Genomic DNA, 16,801 nt, shown 5'->3' with positions numbered 1-16,801 from the left:
GAGAGGCTTAGGTGAGAGGATCACTGAAGCCAGGAGGTCAAGGCTGCCGTGAGCCATGATTGCACCACTGCCCTTCAGCTTGGGCAACAGAACGAGACTCTCTCAAAAAAAATAAAATAATAAAATAGCTGGATTCAGTACTTACTGGGGACTATGTAAAGCGGTGCTTCCCAATCTTGGAGATTTGCCATACAGTGCCACACATAGTCCCTGACACGTGCAGTGCCTGATCCCACGGACCTTGCTGTCCAGCAGGTGGGGGTGGGCGGTCACTGTAGAGGGGAGAGTGCTGGGTGGTGGGGGAGCAGGAGTGGCACCAGCAAACCACTGCGGGTAACTGCTTTTTTCACAGGGACCAATAAATGTCTCTTCCCCTGAGTCTAAGTTGAGACCTGAGGGAGAGTTTTCCAGGTGAGGTGGGAGTGAGGGTAAAGACCACAAGACGTAAAGGGCTCCAGGGCCTGGCAGAGCAGCATAAGCAAAGACTGGAAGCAGCATGGCTTGAGAGGATGTTTTTTGGAGTGGCCGAAACCGAAATGGCAAGGAGGACAGGCTAGGGATGAGGTCAGGAAATAAGGCCATATCTGGAGGTGAGCCCTGTCAGCCCACGGACAGGCGAAAGCCTTCAAGGGTTTCCCACAGGCAGGGGGCAGGTTGGCTGGGTGTTGCCTGTGGAAAGTTCTTTCAGTCATGGGTACCACTGCTTCTGATTTGCCCTTTGCTGTAAAGCTAGTGATGTTCCTCAGCTGACCTCTGAACTCAACCACCGCCCCTTTCCCTTCCTCACTGGCCTTCCCAGTTTTCCACTGACTTTAAATCACATTTGCCCCAAACACAATAAAGCCAAGAACAAAAGTCTTTGGCATGGCCCTCAGTCAAAAACCAGTTACTGCAAGAACAGTTTTCCCGATTTCCCCAGGCATTCGGTCCGTGGAGGTTGCTGATGAAAAGAACCTGTCAAGTGATGGTCTCCCTGCCAGGAAGTCAAGAGCAGAGAGGGCACTGGAGCATCTGTTTCCATTACTCTCTCTGGCTAAGTGGAGACCCAGGAGACATGTGGCACCACCGCTGTGGTGACGTGTTTAAACTTGGAGAAAACCCGCTGTTTCTTCATGTCATTTACAAGCAGGAAGGGAATCACTTATACATTCAAAAAGCCCATCTGCCACTAACATCTGGACTTTCAATTATATTAAATTCATGGAATTATTTTTTCTGATAAAATTTAACCACATTCATGCTCTCGGGAATGCTAAAGTTAAAAGTGGGACAATGGAGAATTTCTGAAGTAGGCTGTCCACCTGCCTCCTCAGGCTCTGCCCTAGAAAACCGCTACTTCCTAGAAACCACGGAGACCGAAGCAAAATTACCCCGTCCTTGGCTGTCACATCCTGAATTGGTTCTTTGTACGTGATCATCCATTTAGAAACCAAAGCTTCTGTGGCCTTGATAAACCACTCACTCTCACTAAATACTTTCCAAATGGAAATTCCCAGGTAAAATTTTAACAGATGAAGATGAATATTTTTTTGTGTCACCCATTTTATGGTCATTAAAACCACAAGGTCAGCAGGACTAGAATTTTTAAATCTTATATATTTTATGACCTTTGGCCGGGCGCGGTGGCTCAAGCCTGTAATCCCAGCACTTTGGGAGGCCGAGACGGGCGGATCACGAGGTCAGAAGATCAAGACCATCCTGGCTAACATGGTGAAACCCCGTCTCTACTAAAAATACAAAAACTAGCCGGGCGAGGTGGCGGGCGCCTGTAGTCCCAGCTACTCGGAGGCTGAGGCAGGAGAATGGCGTAAACCCGGGAGGCGGAGCTTGCAGTGAGCTGAGATCCGGCCACTGCACTCCAGTCCGGGCGACAGAGCGAGACTCTGCCTCAAAAAAAAAAAAAAAAAAAAACCCAAACAATAATAAATAGTTTACAAGTTGATATCTAATTAATGATATTTGGTAATCAGAAGAACTTACTTACTGGTCACCAGGCAAAGCAATCAAATTGGAGGACAAGAGACTTGCTGGAGATGTGCCTGAGGGAGTAAGACTCTATCTTACAACAACAGGGCTCTTACTCCCTCAGGCACTGCACTAGCCAGCAAAGCCTCAAAATACCAGGTTCTTATGTCACGCTGCTCTCAGATCAGGTGATGATGCCCTGTGCAACTCACCAATCCTTCCCACCTTGCAGTCAAGAATATTTCCAAAAAATTCCCAAAGCAGAAACTTCCATGACACAGGCCACGCTTAAACACATCAAAGCATATAATACGAAGGTATGAAATTACAAGTGAGAAACAATAACCACCAAAATTCTTGTTACTTCAGGAGTGGCAGGGGTTGTGGTTAGAAGGCTCATTTTTCTTAGAAAGGCAAACATTCCTCTTCTGCCACTGCCCGTAAAAGCCTTCAATAGCACAAAATAACATTCAGGAATACGAAATAGATTAATTACAATATCCCAAATTCAAACATTTTGGCACTTGATATTGGTAAGAAGTGATAACTGAGACCAATTCAATAATGGTTAATTGATGAAGACAACCTAACACCATAAAACTTCACATCTGCCTTACAAATTAAGAGAAATCTTCCTAGAAATACAGGTCTTCTTCAACATATTCAGTTTTAAGAGATAACCCGCACTCCTTCAATATCAGAAAACATGTTTCACAAGTAACAAGGCGCTGAATGACAATCAGACTACTGAACTACTCAAGAGCAAGCCACACCCAAAAAGCTCAAGAAAATCAGGAGGCCAAAAGCAACCCCGCACCACTGGTTGTCTGAGATTAAATCATTTTACATTTTCACTTCCAGACTCAAGGACACACTATAGAAGTCCACACGATTTCTCTGGAAATAATCTCCATTTATTGGTATATTTCTATAGCCCAATTCATCTACCCCATCCTTGCCACATCATTAAAAGGCTATTTTACCACTCATATTATGCTCTTATGAACAACAGCTACTTGACAGTGGGGAAAAAAACGTAGATATAAATTAAAGCCAGACAAATCCCTCTAAGATACCATCAAGATTTTTAAATATTAGGAAATACCCTTAAGACCTGTTTTAAAACAAAGGTGATGGACAATACTAGCAGTAGTCGAGAAAGCGTCTGTTCACTTTAACACTCCCCGGTCTGAAAAGAATAACAAAGACAAGATTTACTTCACCTAAAAACTCCTATATAAATATAATCATATTCTGATGTCCGGCAACTCAAATTTCTTTGAAATTTCTACAAACTGAAATATCTGGATTAGGCATTTTTCTTCCAGTCTCTAGAGAGAATAAGAGCGTACATAGCCAAAATAGATGTCCAAAAGACAGCAAAACATAAAACCAACACAGAAAACTTCCTCGTTCAATGTGGCACTTCATTGTGAGGGAACTACTAACAATTCCACTTGCTAGACTCTTAAGTGTTAAAAATAAAAGGGGGGGGACTGTTTTTCATTTTCTATAAATTACATGACAGCTCACAAGAGAGTAATTTTGAATCTTATTGGTACCATATTTTCTTATTAGGAGACGTGAATAATATAAACAACAATTAAAACAACAGTTTTACAAAAAACAATATGAACTTTCCATTAATTCTGAAATAATCCTTTTATCAATTTTCAGATGGGTTATTTGCATATAACCATTTATACAATCTGTAACTGAATAAACACAATAATGCTATAATAGATACTAAAAAATTAAGTAAATGTGAAGTACAGTCAAGTCTAATTTTTTTAATTACAAGATTCTTCATCTAGCTCCCTAGATCTCAAGATGATGAGAAACATGCCTCTATTATTTTCCTAATAACCCGTCCACTAAAATATAGGTAAAAATTTCAGTAAGGCATGCCACTAAGATGGGGTTTTACATAAATGTATTCCATCTCCCTGTCTCAACAAAAATTTCAGGATGTGGCAATTTCATCTGATCCTGTCATATAATAAGAACAGGTAATTTCTCTGATCCCTTTCCAGCAATTCTCAACTGAGGTTCCTCATCTGAATCACCAAACACAGGAAATTATTTCAGTGACTGTTTTCTCAACTGTTTCAAGAATGATACATAACTAAAACTGTCCTAAATGCACTGGAGCTAAAAGGTAGAATGCATTGCACACTACAGCACAATTCTCTCCACAAAGTCGGTTGAGAAAGGCTGCTATAAGTTCCTCAGAAAGTGTCACTGTACTACTAGGTCCCAGTCACCCAACCCCAACAGCGCTAAAAGAACTATAGTGAGTGCACAAACCTAGAACTTAGATAAGAAAAAAGATAAATGCTTTATCTCCAACTTTAAGCAACTAGGTATTTTGACTTACTCATTTACTAGGAATAATATGGGGCTCAACTGTCCTGTGCTCTGAATGGAATGCATTTACTTAACAAAATAAACCCATAGAAATATAATGCTTCTCAAAGGGAATTATCAACTCTTAGAAAATGAATTTTTAAAAATCAGCATATTAAATAAATATTAACTATTAACTTGACAAGGCTTTTCCTATTCACCCTTCTTTAGCGAACTTAAATATTCATCTTTTGATAACTGCTAAATGCAAATTTTCACTTTAAAAAGATAAAGATAAATATTAAAAACCAGTTTGCCCTTCAATCTCACACTAATCACCAATTCTCAGGAACTGCCTTTTATATTCTTCAATGTGGACTACAGCAACTTCAACTGGTAGGTTAGTTGTGATCAAATCACTTTAAGGACACCAGGAGAGTTCCTCTACTCAAAAGCAAATGACTTTTAAAAATGGCCCAATTTTAAGAGGGATGAATATTTTTAAGAAGCAAAAATTACTTTAAAACAAGGTAGCTAATTAAAAGTCAAGCGTCATTCCATATTGAATGTGCAAAGCGTTACTAAAAAGATGGGAAAAATTAAACATGACATTCTTATTTTTAATTTATGCTGGTGTGTGTGCTGGTGTGCATGCTGATAGTACAGAACATCAGAACAAATAAATTACTACGTATTCCACTTTACTAAGTCTCCACTCAAAGTTCCTACGTTTACAAATATAAGAGTAAAAGAGGCACAAAAATGTAGGGGATGCTGTTTTCGCTGTTCATCTGCGCTCAGCTGCGAATTCTTCTAATATCGGATGCATAATGCGATGAAATGGGAATGCTTATCTTCTATACTTCTATTTATTTTCATAAATCGGGGAGGGCATGTGGTCTTGATTCATTTACTATTAGCGTTTTGCAATAAAGTAGATCAGCATAAAACATAACTGAAGAAGTAGAATTCACTTTTCCCAGGACAACGCCCCCTTCCTCCTGTTTCTATAGTAAAGCACATCATTTTGCTATTAAAAATGTCCATTTTCCACAACTGACTTTTCCTTAACTCTAGTCAACACTGCTCTTCAAAAGAACCTAGCCAATTACTGTACCTTGTAGGCAGAGTTGCAAAATTTTTACTTCCTTAGGAAACTTTTCCATTTTTTAAATGCTTTCCAAATTAAGCAGGACTGACATTAACTGTGATCTTAAGTAGCGGTTTAGTGGGGTTTAAAAACAAACTTTTCATTAACGCTTTCCTCCAATTAAAGTGACACAGGAAGTGGGACTGACACAGATTTAAGGATTACAGCTTTATATTAAAGGTCGGTCCAAAGATGGTAACTCAGCGTTCATTTGAGACCCTTCGACTTTTGGCCTTTAAAAACTGTTCCCCACTGAGTCCCCAGATAGAACTACATTGAGCAACGGGTCTCCTCCTGACTTCCTGGTACTAAAAGCCACAACCACAAGAGCTGTTTCGTTGGTTGGTTGTAAAACAACATTTGCTCCAGTCACCTCTCTGGAAAACAGATTTTCTCTACCAGGGAGCCGCCTAGGTGAGGGTGCTCACGATGTTTAAAAACAAAACCATGCGTCTACGCGGTAGCTGCACCGCAGGAGTTAAGTAAGTGCCCGGGGTTTCTTCCCAGAACGGAGACCGGCGGGGGCTGGGCCGGGAAGCAGCCCCTGGCGCCCCGGGCGAAGGAGAAAAGAAGAAGGGTAAAAATAGCCGGGGGCCACGACCCACGTGCAGCCGCGGGAGGACCGAGCGCGGGCGCGCGGAGAGGGGTCCCCACCTCCAAACATGTGCGGCGAGAGGTGAGCTGGTGAGGGCCAATCACCGGGCGCGGTCCCCCGGGGCTCCCGGCGGCCGCCGCCGCCGCCGCCTTCGAGGCTGCTGTGCACCGAGTCCTGCCAGCCGTAGGGGCTGCTGCTGCTGTTCGGGATGCTGAAGGAGGACTGCGCCGCACAGGCCCCCGACGCAACGCTCCCCACGGCCCCGCCGAGGCAGCGTCTGCGCGGGGCTCCCGGGGCCGCCGCGCCGCCGTCCGCAACGCTGGGCTGGTGCGCACTGGGCACCTAAGCCGGGAACCTCCGCGCAGCGGCGGTTAGAGCGTCCCCGCCGCCCGCGGTCCCATTGGCCCCTCCGCTGCTACTGGAAGGTAGATCCGAGCCCGAGTACGCGCGCGTGCGACCGTTGGCTACTGGAGGGCCGCTCTGCTTGGCGCTCATGTCCGCCCTGGGCCGGGCCGGGCCAGCGCTCTGCTCCCGGAGAGCCGAGAGGGCAGGAGCGAGCGCGGGAGCTAGAGAGCAGGGCCCAGGCGCCGCGGCCGGTCCAGAGAGGCCCCTGCGCGTTACAGGGCCGCCGCCCGGCGCCCCCTTCTCGGGGCGGTGGGAGAGGCCGGCGGCTTGACGCGGGCGGGGGAGACGAGGAGACGCAGAGAGGAAGGGGTCTCGGCTGCGCGCACCCCTCCCTGGCTCCAGCAGAAAGGGGCGGCTCAGTTGGCCGTGCGGCTGCCGCTGGTTTTGGCTCTGGCGCGCCACGGCGGGTCTGTGGTGCTCTCTGCTGCCGCGCTCAGCGCCCCGAGCCTCGGCACAGCCTCCTCTCCGGCGGCCGCTGCTACCGCCGCTATCCTCCAACTCTCAAGGTGGCTGGCGGCTGAGCGGGAGGCACCCGCCCAGACTCCGCCGGGGCCACCTTCCCTCCTCCCCTAGCCACCCAGCTGTTATTAACGGAAAAAGAGGAAAAACGGGTGGTGCGCGAGGGGAGGACGAAGAATGGGAGGGAAGGGTGGCGCGCGCTTCCCGGCAACCGTCGCCTCGCTCCCCCTGCGAGATTAATTTCACAGGAGATTAATTTCTTATTTACAAATAAAAATTAAGTTTAGAACAGAATGTTTTGAAAAGGTAAAAGCATTCATTGCATACTATATGCCAGCACTATACTTAGGACATAAATGACTGTATATGTGAGCTCTTACCTCACTTCTCTTGTAGCATAGTTATTATTAAACTCATTTGAGAGATGAAGTGATTGACAGCTGTTGAAGGATTACTTGAGACCATAGAAACTATAACTTGTGGAGTCAGAATTTGAGTTCAATTCTGACATCAAAGCTATGCTTTTCCTACTATATCAAGCTGCATAATAAATCTAGACTTGTGAGACGTGGAAAGATGTTTATGATGTTTAGTGATGCATATTACATTAACATTGATAATGTGATCTCATTAGGTAGTATTGAGTAACTAATTTCATGTTTTAAATGCCTAGGGGGAGGACTGGAAAGATAATCACCAACCTTTTTTTTTGAGTTGGAGTTTCGCTCTTGTCGCCCAGGCTGGAGTGCAGTGGTGTGATCTTGGCTCATTGCAGCCTCTGCCTTCCAATTTCAAGTGATTCTCCTGCCTCAGCCTCCTGAGTAGCTGGCATCACAGGCGCCTGCCACCATGCCCAGCTAATTTTTGTATTTTTAGTAGAGATGGGGTTTCACCAGTTGGCCAGGCTGGTCTCAAACTCCTGACCTCCTGATCTGCCCGCGTTGGCCTCCCAAAGTGGTGGGATTACAGGCATGAACCACGGCGCCTGGCCAATCACCAAAATATTAAAAATGGTTAGCTCTTAGAGGTGCTTGCTTTCCTTTTCAAACTCTTTATTTTTTTATTTTTCCCCCAGTGATCTCACATTAGTTTTCCAGAATGTATAATGTTATTTTTAAAAAACCTCTGAGACATGAACATTCTGTTAGAAATTTTTTTGTTGTTATTTTTCCTTTGTCTTTGAACTGTTAAAAATAGCTTGCAGATTGGAAACAATTGGTTAATTAAATCTTCTGCTTGGTTAAAATGGTAATGCACACAGGTGCTATTATTCCATTATATTCCAGTTTTTATAATATATTTTATATATTTTATGAAGGAATACAAGGATCTAAATGAAATGAATTTTGAAATGTTTCTATAAATCTTTATATTTTTCTATTAATCACCATATTTTAATTATATACTTTTATATTGACTTAACGGTTACTATTATTTATATTACAGAATCGGTTACCACATATGTAATATTTTTCTATATAGAAGCATAGTGTATAATTTTGAAGTGACTCACAAGTGAAATGATCTAAATAAATTTGTCAGAGTTTATAATGTCTAAGGCAACCATCACAAAATGGTATTTTAGAAAGATCATTATGAAGAGAATGTGTTTTCCTCCATTATCTCTTTTTTTTTAGTCTTTTTAAAGGTAGTCATAGGCTCCTGGTATTGCACATTCATGGGAATAATGAATTTATTTGGACTAGAGACTAAGACCTGCTGAAATGTCACCAGAGTAGAACCTCTTAATGAACTTCAAAGCTGCGAAGGCATGTTTCTTCCAAACATGCTGTCATTTGTAAGCATTCATAAACATTTAATAATATGATTCACTTTTAAGAATTATTGTAAAATACTGTTGTTCACTTAAAAAAAGTAGAACTGACTCACCTCAATGAGTATTTTACATTTTAAAGTAGTTTTCTGAGAAGGCTGTGTGCTTACAAATTTAAGTATAAAGTTTGGAATTTGAGTATTAGCATATCCCATTGTAATGCAATCTTGACTATAAGTTAGTCTTCTATTTCAGAATGCAAAGATACAGAAAGATGTGTTTTGGAGTAGTTTCCATATATAAATTTTGAGGGTAGATTAAATAGTCAAATATCTATTTGTAATAGCTAATATAAATTTAATTATGCATACATATTTTAAAAATTTAAAATTGCATAGATATGCAATAATAGATTGATTTAGAAATATTACTTTTTTATATATGCTCATAGTTCATGAGTAGTATTAATAAAACTCTTCCTATGTATATTCTACATTGGTTTCTTTGTCAAAGAACCACTTTTGGAATCATCTAACAGCTTTCCAGGATACATAGTGGTCACTTCCATTTAAGATGTTTGCATTTCAGCACTTTTACAATTCAAGTACGGTGCTGTCCCTTGAGACTCTCGTTCAGAGCCACATGTATCTCTTTTCATAACACTAACACTGTTGTTTTTTCTTTATTTCTTCAAATTTTTAACCACATGACTTACTATATTTTATGAATGAATTTTTAGACTTGTTTGTAACAACATTCAACTCTTGGGATATAAACTAAATCTATTTTCCTTACATTTTTTGCTGATTCCCTCAGTAAAAATAGAATTGATGAGGGTGTTTGAGGGGCAATTATACTTTTTTGTATACGATGTAAAGGATTGGAGAAAATGCCTCATAAAATGAGAGGCTTAGCAATGATTCAGTCAGCTGGAAGGTGTGACCCTGTCTGAGTGGTGAAAATGATCACCTAAGTATGGTGTTAGTTACATTCCCAGTAGAACTGTTGGCCACCCCCCTGCCAGTTCAGGTAAAACAGTCAGCAGGCTAGAGAGGGAATCAATCCCCATATTCATCAACTATTACCAGCTGGTATACTCACACCGTGTCAGTCTGCCTGGAATACTCCATTTTTGCCAGTCCAGAAACCTAGGACAAATGATTACCAGCTGGTACAGGACTTGCGGGAAGTTAACAAACGGACAGTCACCGTCCATCTAACTGTCCCTAACCCTTATACTTTACTCAGCCTGCTTCCGCCAGAACATACAGTATACACTGTCTGTGGCTTAAAGGATGCTTTCTGTACTATTCTTCTGGCCCCCAAAAGCCAACCTATCTTTGCTTTTGAATGGACAGATCCTGGCTCAGGAGACACCACCCAATTAACCTGGACTCGATTACCCCAGGGTTTTAAAAATTCCCCCACCCTTTTTGGGGAAGTCCTCCAACAAGATCTTATACCATTCTGAGCCAGTCACCCTAACTGCACTCTTCTCCAGTACATAGACGACCTGTTATTGGCTATTGAAACTACTGACAGCTGCCTGCAACACACTAGGGACCTACTTTACCTCCTTCAGGAACTCAGGTGTCAGGTCTCAGCCAAGAGGGCCCAAAGTCTTCCCAGAGTTTCCTACTTAGGGTATGAGATAAACAAAGGAAAAGGGGCACTCACTAGTGCTCAGAAGGAAACCATCCTGCAGATCCCCACTCCCACCACCAAGAGACAGGTACGTGAATTCCTGGGGGCCATGGGATACTGTCGTTTATGGATATTGGCGTTCGCAGAAATCGCCAAGCCCCTGTACTCTGCTACCGGAGGAAATGGCCTGCTAGTTTGGACTGACAAAGGAGCAGGCTTTTCACAATCTAAAGAAGGCATTGACTGAGGCCCCTGCTCTTGCCCTCCCAAATATCTCAAAACCATTTCACCTTTTTGTTCATGAGAGTGAGGGATTTGCTAAAGGGGTACTTACTCAGACTTTGGGACCATGGCGACACCCAGTGGCCTATTTGGGCTAAGAGACTGAACCCTGTGGCCTCTGGGTGGCCAAGTTGTCTGTCAGCCATAGTGGCAACAGCAAGCCTGGTCCAGGAGGCTGGTAAACTGACTGGGCCAGAATTTAACCCTTACAGCTCCTCATGCCACAGAGACTTTGCTATGAAGTGCTTCTGGCAAATGGATGTTGAATGCTCACATCCTACAATATCAGAGTTTACTGTTAGATCAGCCTCATTTAACTCTCTCTCCCACAAGGCGTTTAAATCTAGCTACCTTGCACCCTGATCCAGACCTTACCACACCTGTCCTTTACTGCCAAGAACTGTAAGAGACTACAGAAACTGGCCGACCCGATCTCCAAGATGTGCCTCTAAAGGAGGTGGACACCACCGTGTCTACAGAGAGTAGCAGCTTCCTTGAACAGGGAGTACGAAAGGCTGGTGCAGTCGTTACTACGGAGATAGATGTACTGTGGGCCCAGTCACTGCCGGCAGGTACCTCGGCACAGAAGGCTGAATTGGTCGCCCTCACTCAGGCTCTCTGATGGGGTAAGGATAAACATGTTAACATCTGCACTGACAGCAGGTGTGCTACTGCTACTGTACATGTACGCGGAGCCATCTATCAAGAGTGAGGGCTACTCACCTCAACAGGAAAGACTGTTAAAAACAAAGAAGAAATTTTGACCCTGCTTGAAGCTGTTTGGCTTCTTCGGCAGGTGGCTGTAATTCAGTGCAAGGGACATCAAAGAGAAGACTCGGCCGTTGCCCGTGGTAACCAAAGAACAGACTCTGCAGCTGGAGAGGCAGCTTGACTCCCAGTCACGCCTTTGACCCTGCTGCCCACTGTGTTCTTTCCGCAACCTGACTTGCCAGACCACCCAGAATACTCCCCAGAGGAAGAAAAACAAGCTTTGGATCTTCAGGCCAGTAAAAGTCAGGAAGGTTGGTGGATTCTTCCTGATTCCAGAATCTTCATGCCCCGAGCCCTCGGGAAAACTTTAATCAGTCGTCTGCATTGTACCACCCATTTGGGAGGAGTAAAACTGGCCAAGCTTCGAAGGAGCCATTTCAAGATCCCCCACCTTCAGGACTAACTAACCAAGCAGCACTCTGGTGTACGGCTTGTACTCAGGTAAACGCCAAGCAAGGTCCCAAGCCCAGCCCAGGCCACCGCCTCTGGGGAGGCTCGCCAGGAGAAAGGTGGGAAGTTGAATTTACAGAAATAAAACCGCACTGGGCAGGGTATAAATACCTCCTAGTGCTAGTAGACACCTTTTCCGGATGGACTGAGGCATTTGCCACCAAAAATGAAACTGCCACCACGGTAGTTAGGCTTTTACTCAATGAAGTCATCCCTCGACATGGGCTGCCTGTTGCCATAGGGTCTGATAATGGACCAGCCTTCACCTCAACCATAGCTCAGTTGGTCAGCAAGGCATTAAACATTCAATGGAAACTCCATTGTGCCTATCGACCCCAAAGCTCTGGACAGACAGAATGCATGAACCGCACCCTAAAAGGTATTCTTACTAAGTTAATTCTAGAGACTGGTGAGAATTGGGTAAAGCTCTTTCTTTTAGCCCTTCTTAGAGTAAGATGCACCACTTACTGGGCTGGGTTTTCACCTTTTGAAGTCATGTATGGAAGGGCTCCGCCTATCTTACCTAAGCTAAGGGATACCCATTTAGCAGAAATCCCACAAGCTCATCTGTTACAGTACTTGCAGTCTTCTCCAACAGGTACAAGACATCATCCAGCCGCTTGTCCGGGGAGCACACTCCAATCCAGTTCCTGACAGGAGTGAGCCCTGCCACTCTTTCCAGCCGAGTGACGTGGTGTATGTTAAAAAGTTCCAGAGAAAAGGATTCACTCCTGCCTGGAAAGGACCTCATACTGTCATCCTCACCACGCCAACGGCTCTGAAGGTGGACGGCGTTCCTGCTTGGATTCATCACTCTCGCATCAAAAAGGCCAACAGAGTTCAGCAGGAAACATGGGTCCCCAAGCTTGGGCCAGGCCCTTTAAAACTGTGCCTAAGTTGAGTGAAGCCATCAAATTAATTCCTTTTATTTACCTCTTTTGTTTGTTTCCGCCTATGATGCCCTCTGCTGCATCCTACTCTTTTCTCCTCACTTCTTTCGTGACAGGACTTGTGTTTGCAAACACTACTTGGAAGACAGGAACCTCCAAGGAAGTCTCTCTTGCAGTCAATTTATGTGCTTTGTTCCCAGAGCCTGCCCACACCCATGAAGAACAACGCAACCTGCCGGTCACGGGAGCAGGACACGTTGACCTGGCTGCAGGATGCGAACACACAGGAAGCCGGACCGGATGTGGGAGTTCTAGAGGTGCAGAAAAAGGACTCCAGAGCATTGACTTTTACCTCTGTCCTGGAAATCACCCTGACTCTAGCTGTTTGAGATTCTTATCAGTTTTTCTGCCCTCACTGGTCATGTGTAACCCTAGCCACTTTCCCTGGAGGATCAACCTGGTCCTCAACCCTCTCCATAACTCGCACTTCCTGTCCTAGACCATGTACTATGGGAAATTGTAACCCTCTTATTATAACTGTCCATAACCCTGGTTCAGCTCAATGGTATTATGGCATGTCATGGGGATTAAGGCTTTGTATCTCGGGATTTGATGTTGGAACTGTGTTCACCATTTAGGAAAAGGTCCTGGTCACACAGAGCCCTCCTGAGCCAATTGGACATTTAATGATTTTGGTGCCCCTGTGTTCCAAAGGCACCAAGACAGGGTCGATTTAACTATCCCACCACCACTCCTTGTTCCCAGATCTCCGTTACAATGACAACATCTCCAACCCAGCCTGATGTCCATTCTGGATGGGGTGCATCGCCTCCTTAATCTCACCCAGCCTAATTAGCCCAGGATTGTTGGTTGTGCCTAAATGCCAAACCCCCATATTATGTAGGATTAGGAGTAGAAGCCATAATTAAAATTGACTCTCTTTCTTGTCATACTCGGTCGGCCCCATGCCGTTACACTAGGAGATGTGTCAGGGAATGCCTCCTGTCTAATTAGCACCAGGTATAACTTATCTGCTTCTCCCTTTTAGGCTACCTGTAATCAGTCTCTACTTACTTCCTTAAACACCTCAGTCTCCTACCAGGCATCCAACAATACCTGGCTGGCCTGCACTTCAGGCCTGACTCATTGCATCAATGGGACTGAACCTGGACCTCTCCTGTGCGTGTTAGTTCATATACTGCCCCACGTTTACGTGTACAACGGGCCAGAAGGGCAACTTCTCATCGCTCCCCCTGAATTACATTCCAGGTTTCACAGAGCTGCCCCACTCCTCATACCTCTTCTGGCCAGCCTTATCATAGCTAGATCAGCAGCCATTGGCATGGCTGCCCTTGTTCAGGGAGAAACTTTACTAATGTCCCTGTCTCAGCAAGTAGATGCTGATTTAAGCAATCTCCAGTCAGCCATAGATATGCTACATACCCAGGTAGAGTCTCTAGCTGAAGTAGTACTTCAAAACCGCCAAGGCCTAGATCTGCTATTTCTCTCCCAAGGAGGGTTATGCGCAACTCTAGGAGAGAGTTTTTCTGTGCCTATCAGTCTGGGGTCATAAAGGATACTCTCCAAAAAGTTCGAGAAAATCTAGATCGATGTCAACAGGAATGGGAAAATAACACCCCATGGTACCAAAACATGTTTAACTGGAATCCATGGCTAACTAATCACTGGACTGGGGGGACCCCTTCTCCTCCTCTTGTCAGGTTTAGTCTTCGAGGCTTGTATATTGAATTGGTTTCTTAACTTTAGAAAGCAGCACATAGCTTCTATCAGACTTATGTGTCTTAAAACCCAATAAAACCCGCTTGTTATTACTGAAGAATCGATGATTTGATTCCCCAAAACATGAGTAGGGAATGTGATACCCTACCCTGTTTTAACCTGAGTGACTCTCTTAGCTGAGAGAGGCGGAGAGACTCCATTTTAGCTTCTTCACGTGCCCCTCTTATCCCCCTCCCTTAAGGGAATAACTCCCTTAAGGGAATAAGTAGTGCAAGTTGACTCCAAGCACATCCAGGAATGCACTTACTGATAAGATATTGAGGCAAGCTGTACCAGCAGCTCCTGGGGACGTGCTCGGTGGATGGTACCCAAGCCTCTGCATTTATCTCTTTGTGATAGTTTAAGTCCCTGCACCTGGAACTGTTTTTTTTTGTTTTTGTTTTTTTTTCTGTAACTATCTCTGCAACCATTAATTTTTTTTTTAATTTTAACATTTTGCCTGTTCTGCTTCTGTAAAAATTGCTTCAGCTAGGCTGTCCCTCCCCTAGTTAGACCACGGTATAAAAAGAAATCTAGCCCCTTCTTCGAGGCCGAGAGAATTTTGAGCTCTAGCCATCTCTTGGTCGCCAGCAATAAAAGGACGCCTGAATTAGTCTCAGAGTGTGGAGTTTCTCTATAACTCCCTTGGTTACAACGTATCATCCATATATCAATCATCTATCAATTACCTATCTATATCAACTCTCATCAATACATCATCTATCAATCATCTATTATCTATCAATTATCTATATCAACTATCATCTATATATCCCTCTATCAATCATCTAGTTGCCTATCAATGATCTATATCAACTATCATCTATATATCCATCTATCAACTGTCATCATCAGTCATATCAACTGTCTCATCTATATATCCGTATATCATCTAATTATCTATCAATTATGTCAACTATCATCTGTCATCTCTCATCTAGCATATCTATCATCTATCTATCTGTATCATCTCTCATCTATCTGTCTATCAATCATCTATCTAATCTGTCATCTATATTTTGAAAGGGCCGTAAACTTGTTAACATATATATACACAGGCATTGTAACAAGTGTTTTCCTTGGAGAAGCGAGGATAGAAACTAACCTGTAGGAAGAGTGCCCTCTGCTGCCACTTGTTCAAAATAGCTCTTCTGCCTGGCCATACCAAGGAAAACCTCCTAAAAGGTTCTTAGCCTTCTGGCTGCTGTCTATAACAAAAAATAAATAAGTAGCATCTTTGCCTCTTAAAATATCTTTAAGATTTCTTTTCTGTTTTGTAGACAGCCATGTTGCTACATTTTTCCATTTGGTTTTATTCTTTCCATGGCAACCATAAAGCAAACAACTAAGAAACAGACATTGGATAATTATGCAGTACACAGAAAGCATTTCTTCCAAACTCTTAACTAAATAAACTCCTTTTCTAGGTGCACAAATCCATAGGTCAGAGTCAAGATTACCCCACCAGGAATAGCTCATCATTGTAGGCAGGAGGAAATGGCTTTATTTACTCCAGAGCACCCAGGAAAAGGTTCTGACTTTTACAACCTGCTCTGCTTGCTATTCCAGGGGAAAGCAGGAAGGGAGGGGCGGAAGGACAGACCCATAAATGTTCTATGACAATTACTTGGCAGCACTGTTTCAAAGAAACAAGGGAAGTCTTTACTTGGCATTCTGTACTAAGCAGTGCATTGAAATGGGTTGGTTCCAGCTCTGGACGGCCCACCCACACCTGGCCCCTCTGGGCATACTAAACACAGGAGTGACACCACTACCCCAGGCGTTAGCCTGGAAACTTCCCTCCCTTCCATGCATCATCGCTGCTTTCATCTCCGTAGTTGACAGATTCTCAGGGTCTGTTGTGTGGATTCCGGGATCAGCTTCTGAGCTCTTGCCCTTCTCTGAAACATCACTGTTGGCTCTCTCTTTAACTCAGGACTCTGCAGGGCTCTTGATTCTGAAATACTTGCAACCTCAGGGAGAAGACACTCCCTTGGCCAGCTTCATCCCAGCGTCTAGTTGGGGAAAGAAGATTGGACATGCTACATTTTTGGGCAAGATATTTATCTTTTCCAAACCTATTTCCTGATCTATAAAATGGGAATGATAAAAGAACTCACATCGTTAAGATTTTGTGAGAATTACAACTGATAAACGATAAACGTCAATTATTATAATATAGTAATAAAATATTATGGAATATTGTTGAAGCCTGCCTTCCTTCCTTTTCTTTCTTTCTTTCTTTCTTTCTTTCTCTTTCTTTCTTTCTTTCTTTCTTTCTTTCTTTCTTT

General features: G+C 43.8%; 1 protein-coding gene across 1 annotated transcript in view; it reads right to left on the bottom strand.

The window, feature by feature from the left end:
* Positions 1–5,900: 5,900 nt before the first annotated feature.
* Positions 5,901–16,801, bottom strand: part of ZNRF2 (zinc and ring finger 2, E3 ubiquitin protein ligase) — an 18,218-nt gene continuing 7,317 nt past the window's right edge. Inside the window, 3 exon segments of the mRNA XM_011938648.1 lie at positions 5,901–6,575; positions 6,577–6,683; positions 6,686–6,961. Of these exon segments, the coding sequence (XP_011794038.1) occupies positions 5,940–6,575; positions 6,577–6,683; positions 6,686–6,961 (1,019 nt within the window). The 3' untranslated portion in view covers positions 5,901–5,939.

This window comes from Colobus angolensis, unplaced genomic scaffold (assembly GCF_000951035.1).
Source record: "Colobus angolensis palliatus isolate OR3802 unplaced genomic scaffold, Cang.pa_1.0 Scaffold175, whole genome shotgun sequence".
Taxonomy (NCBI): domain Eukaryota; kingdom Metazoa; phylum Chordata; class Mammalia; order Primates; family Cercopithecidae; genus Colobus; species Colobus angolensis.
The sequence above is the reverse complement of the archived record's forward strand: the minus strand, read 5'-3'. Positions and strand labels throughout refer to the sequence as shown.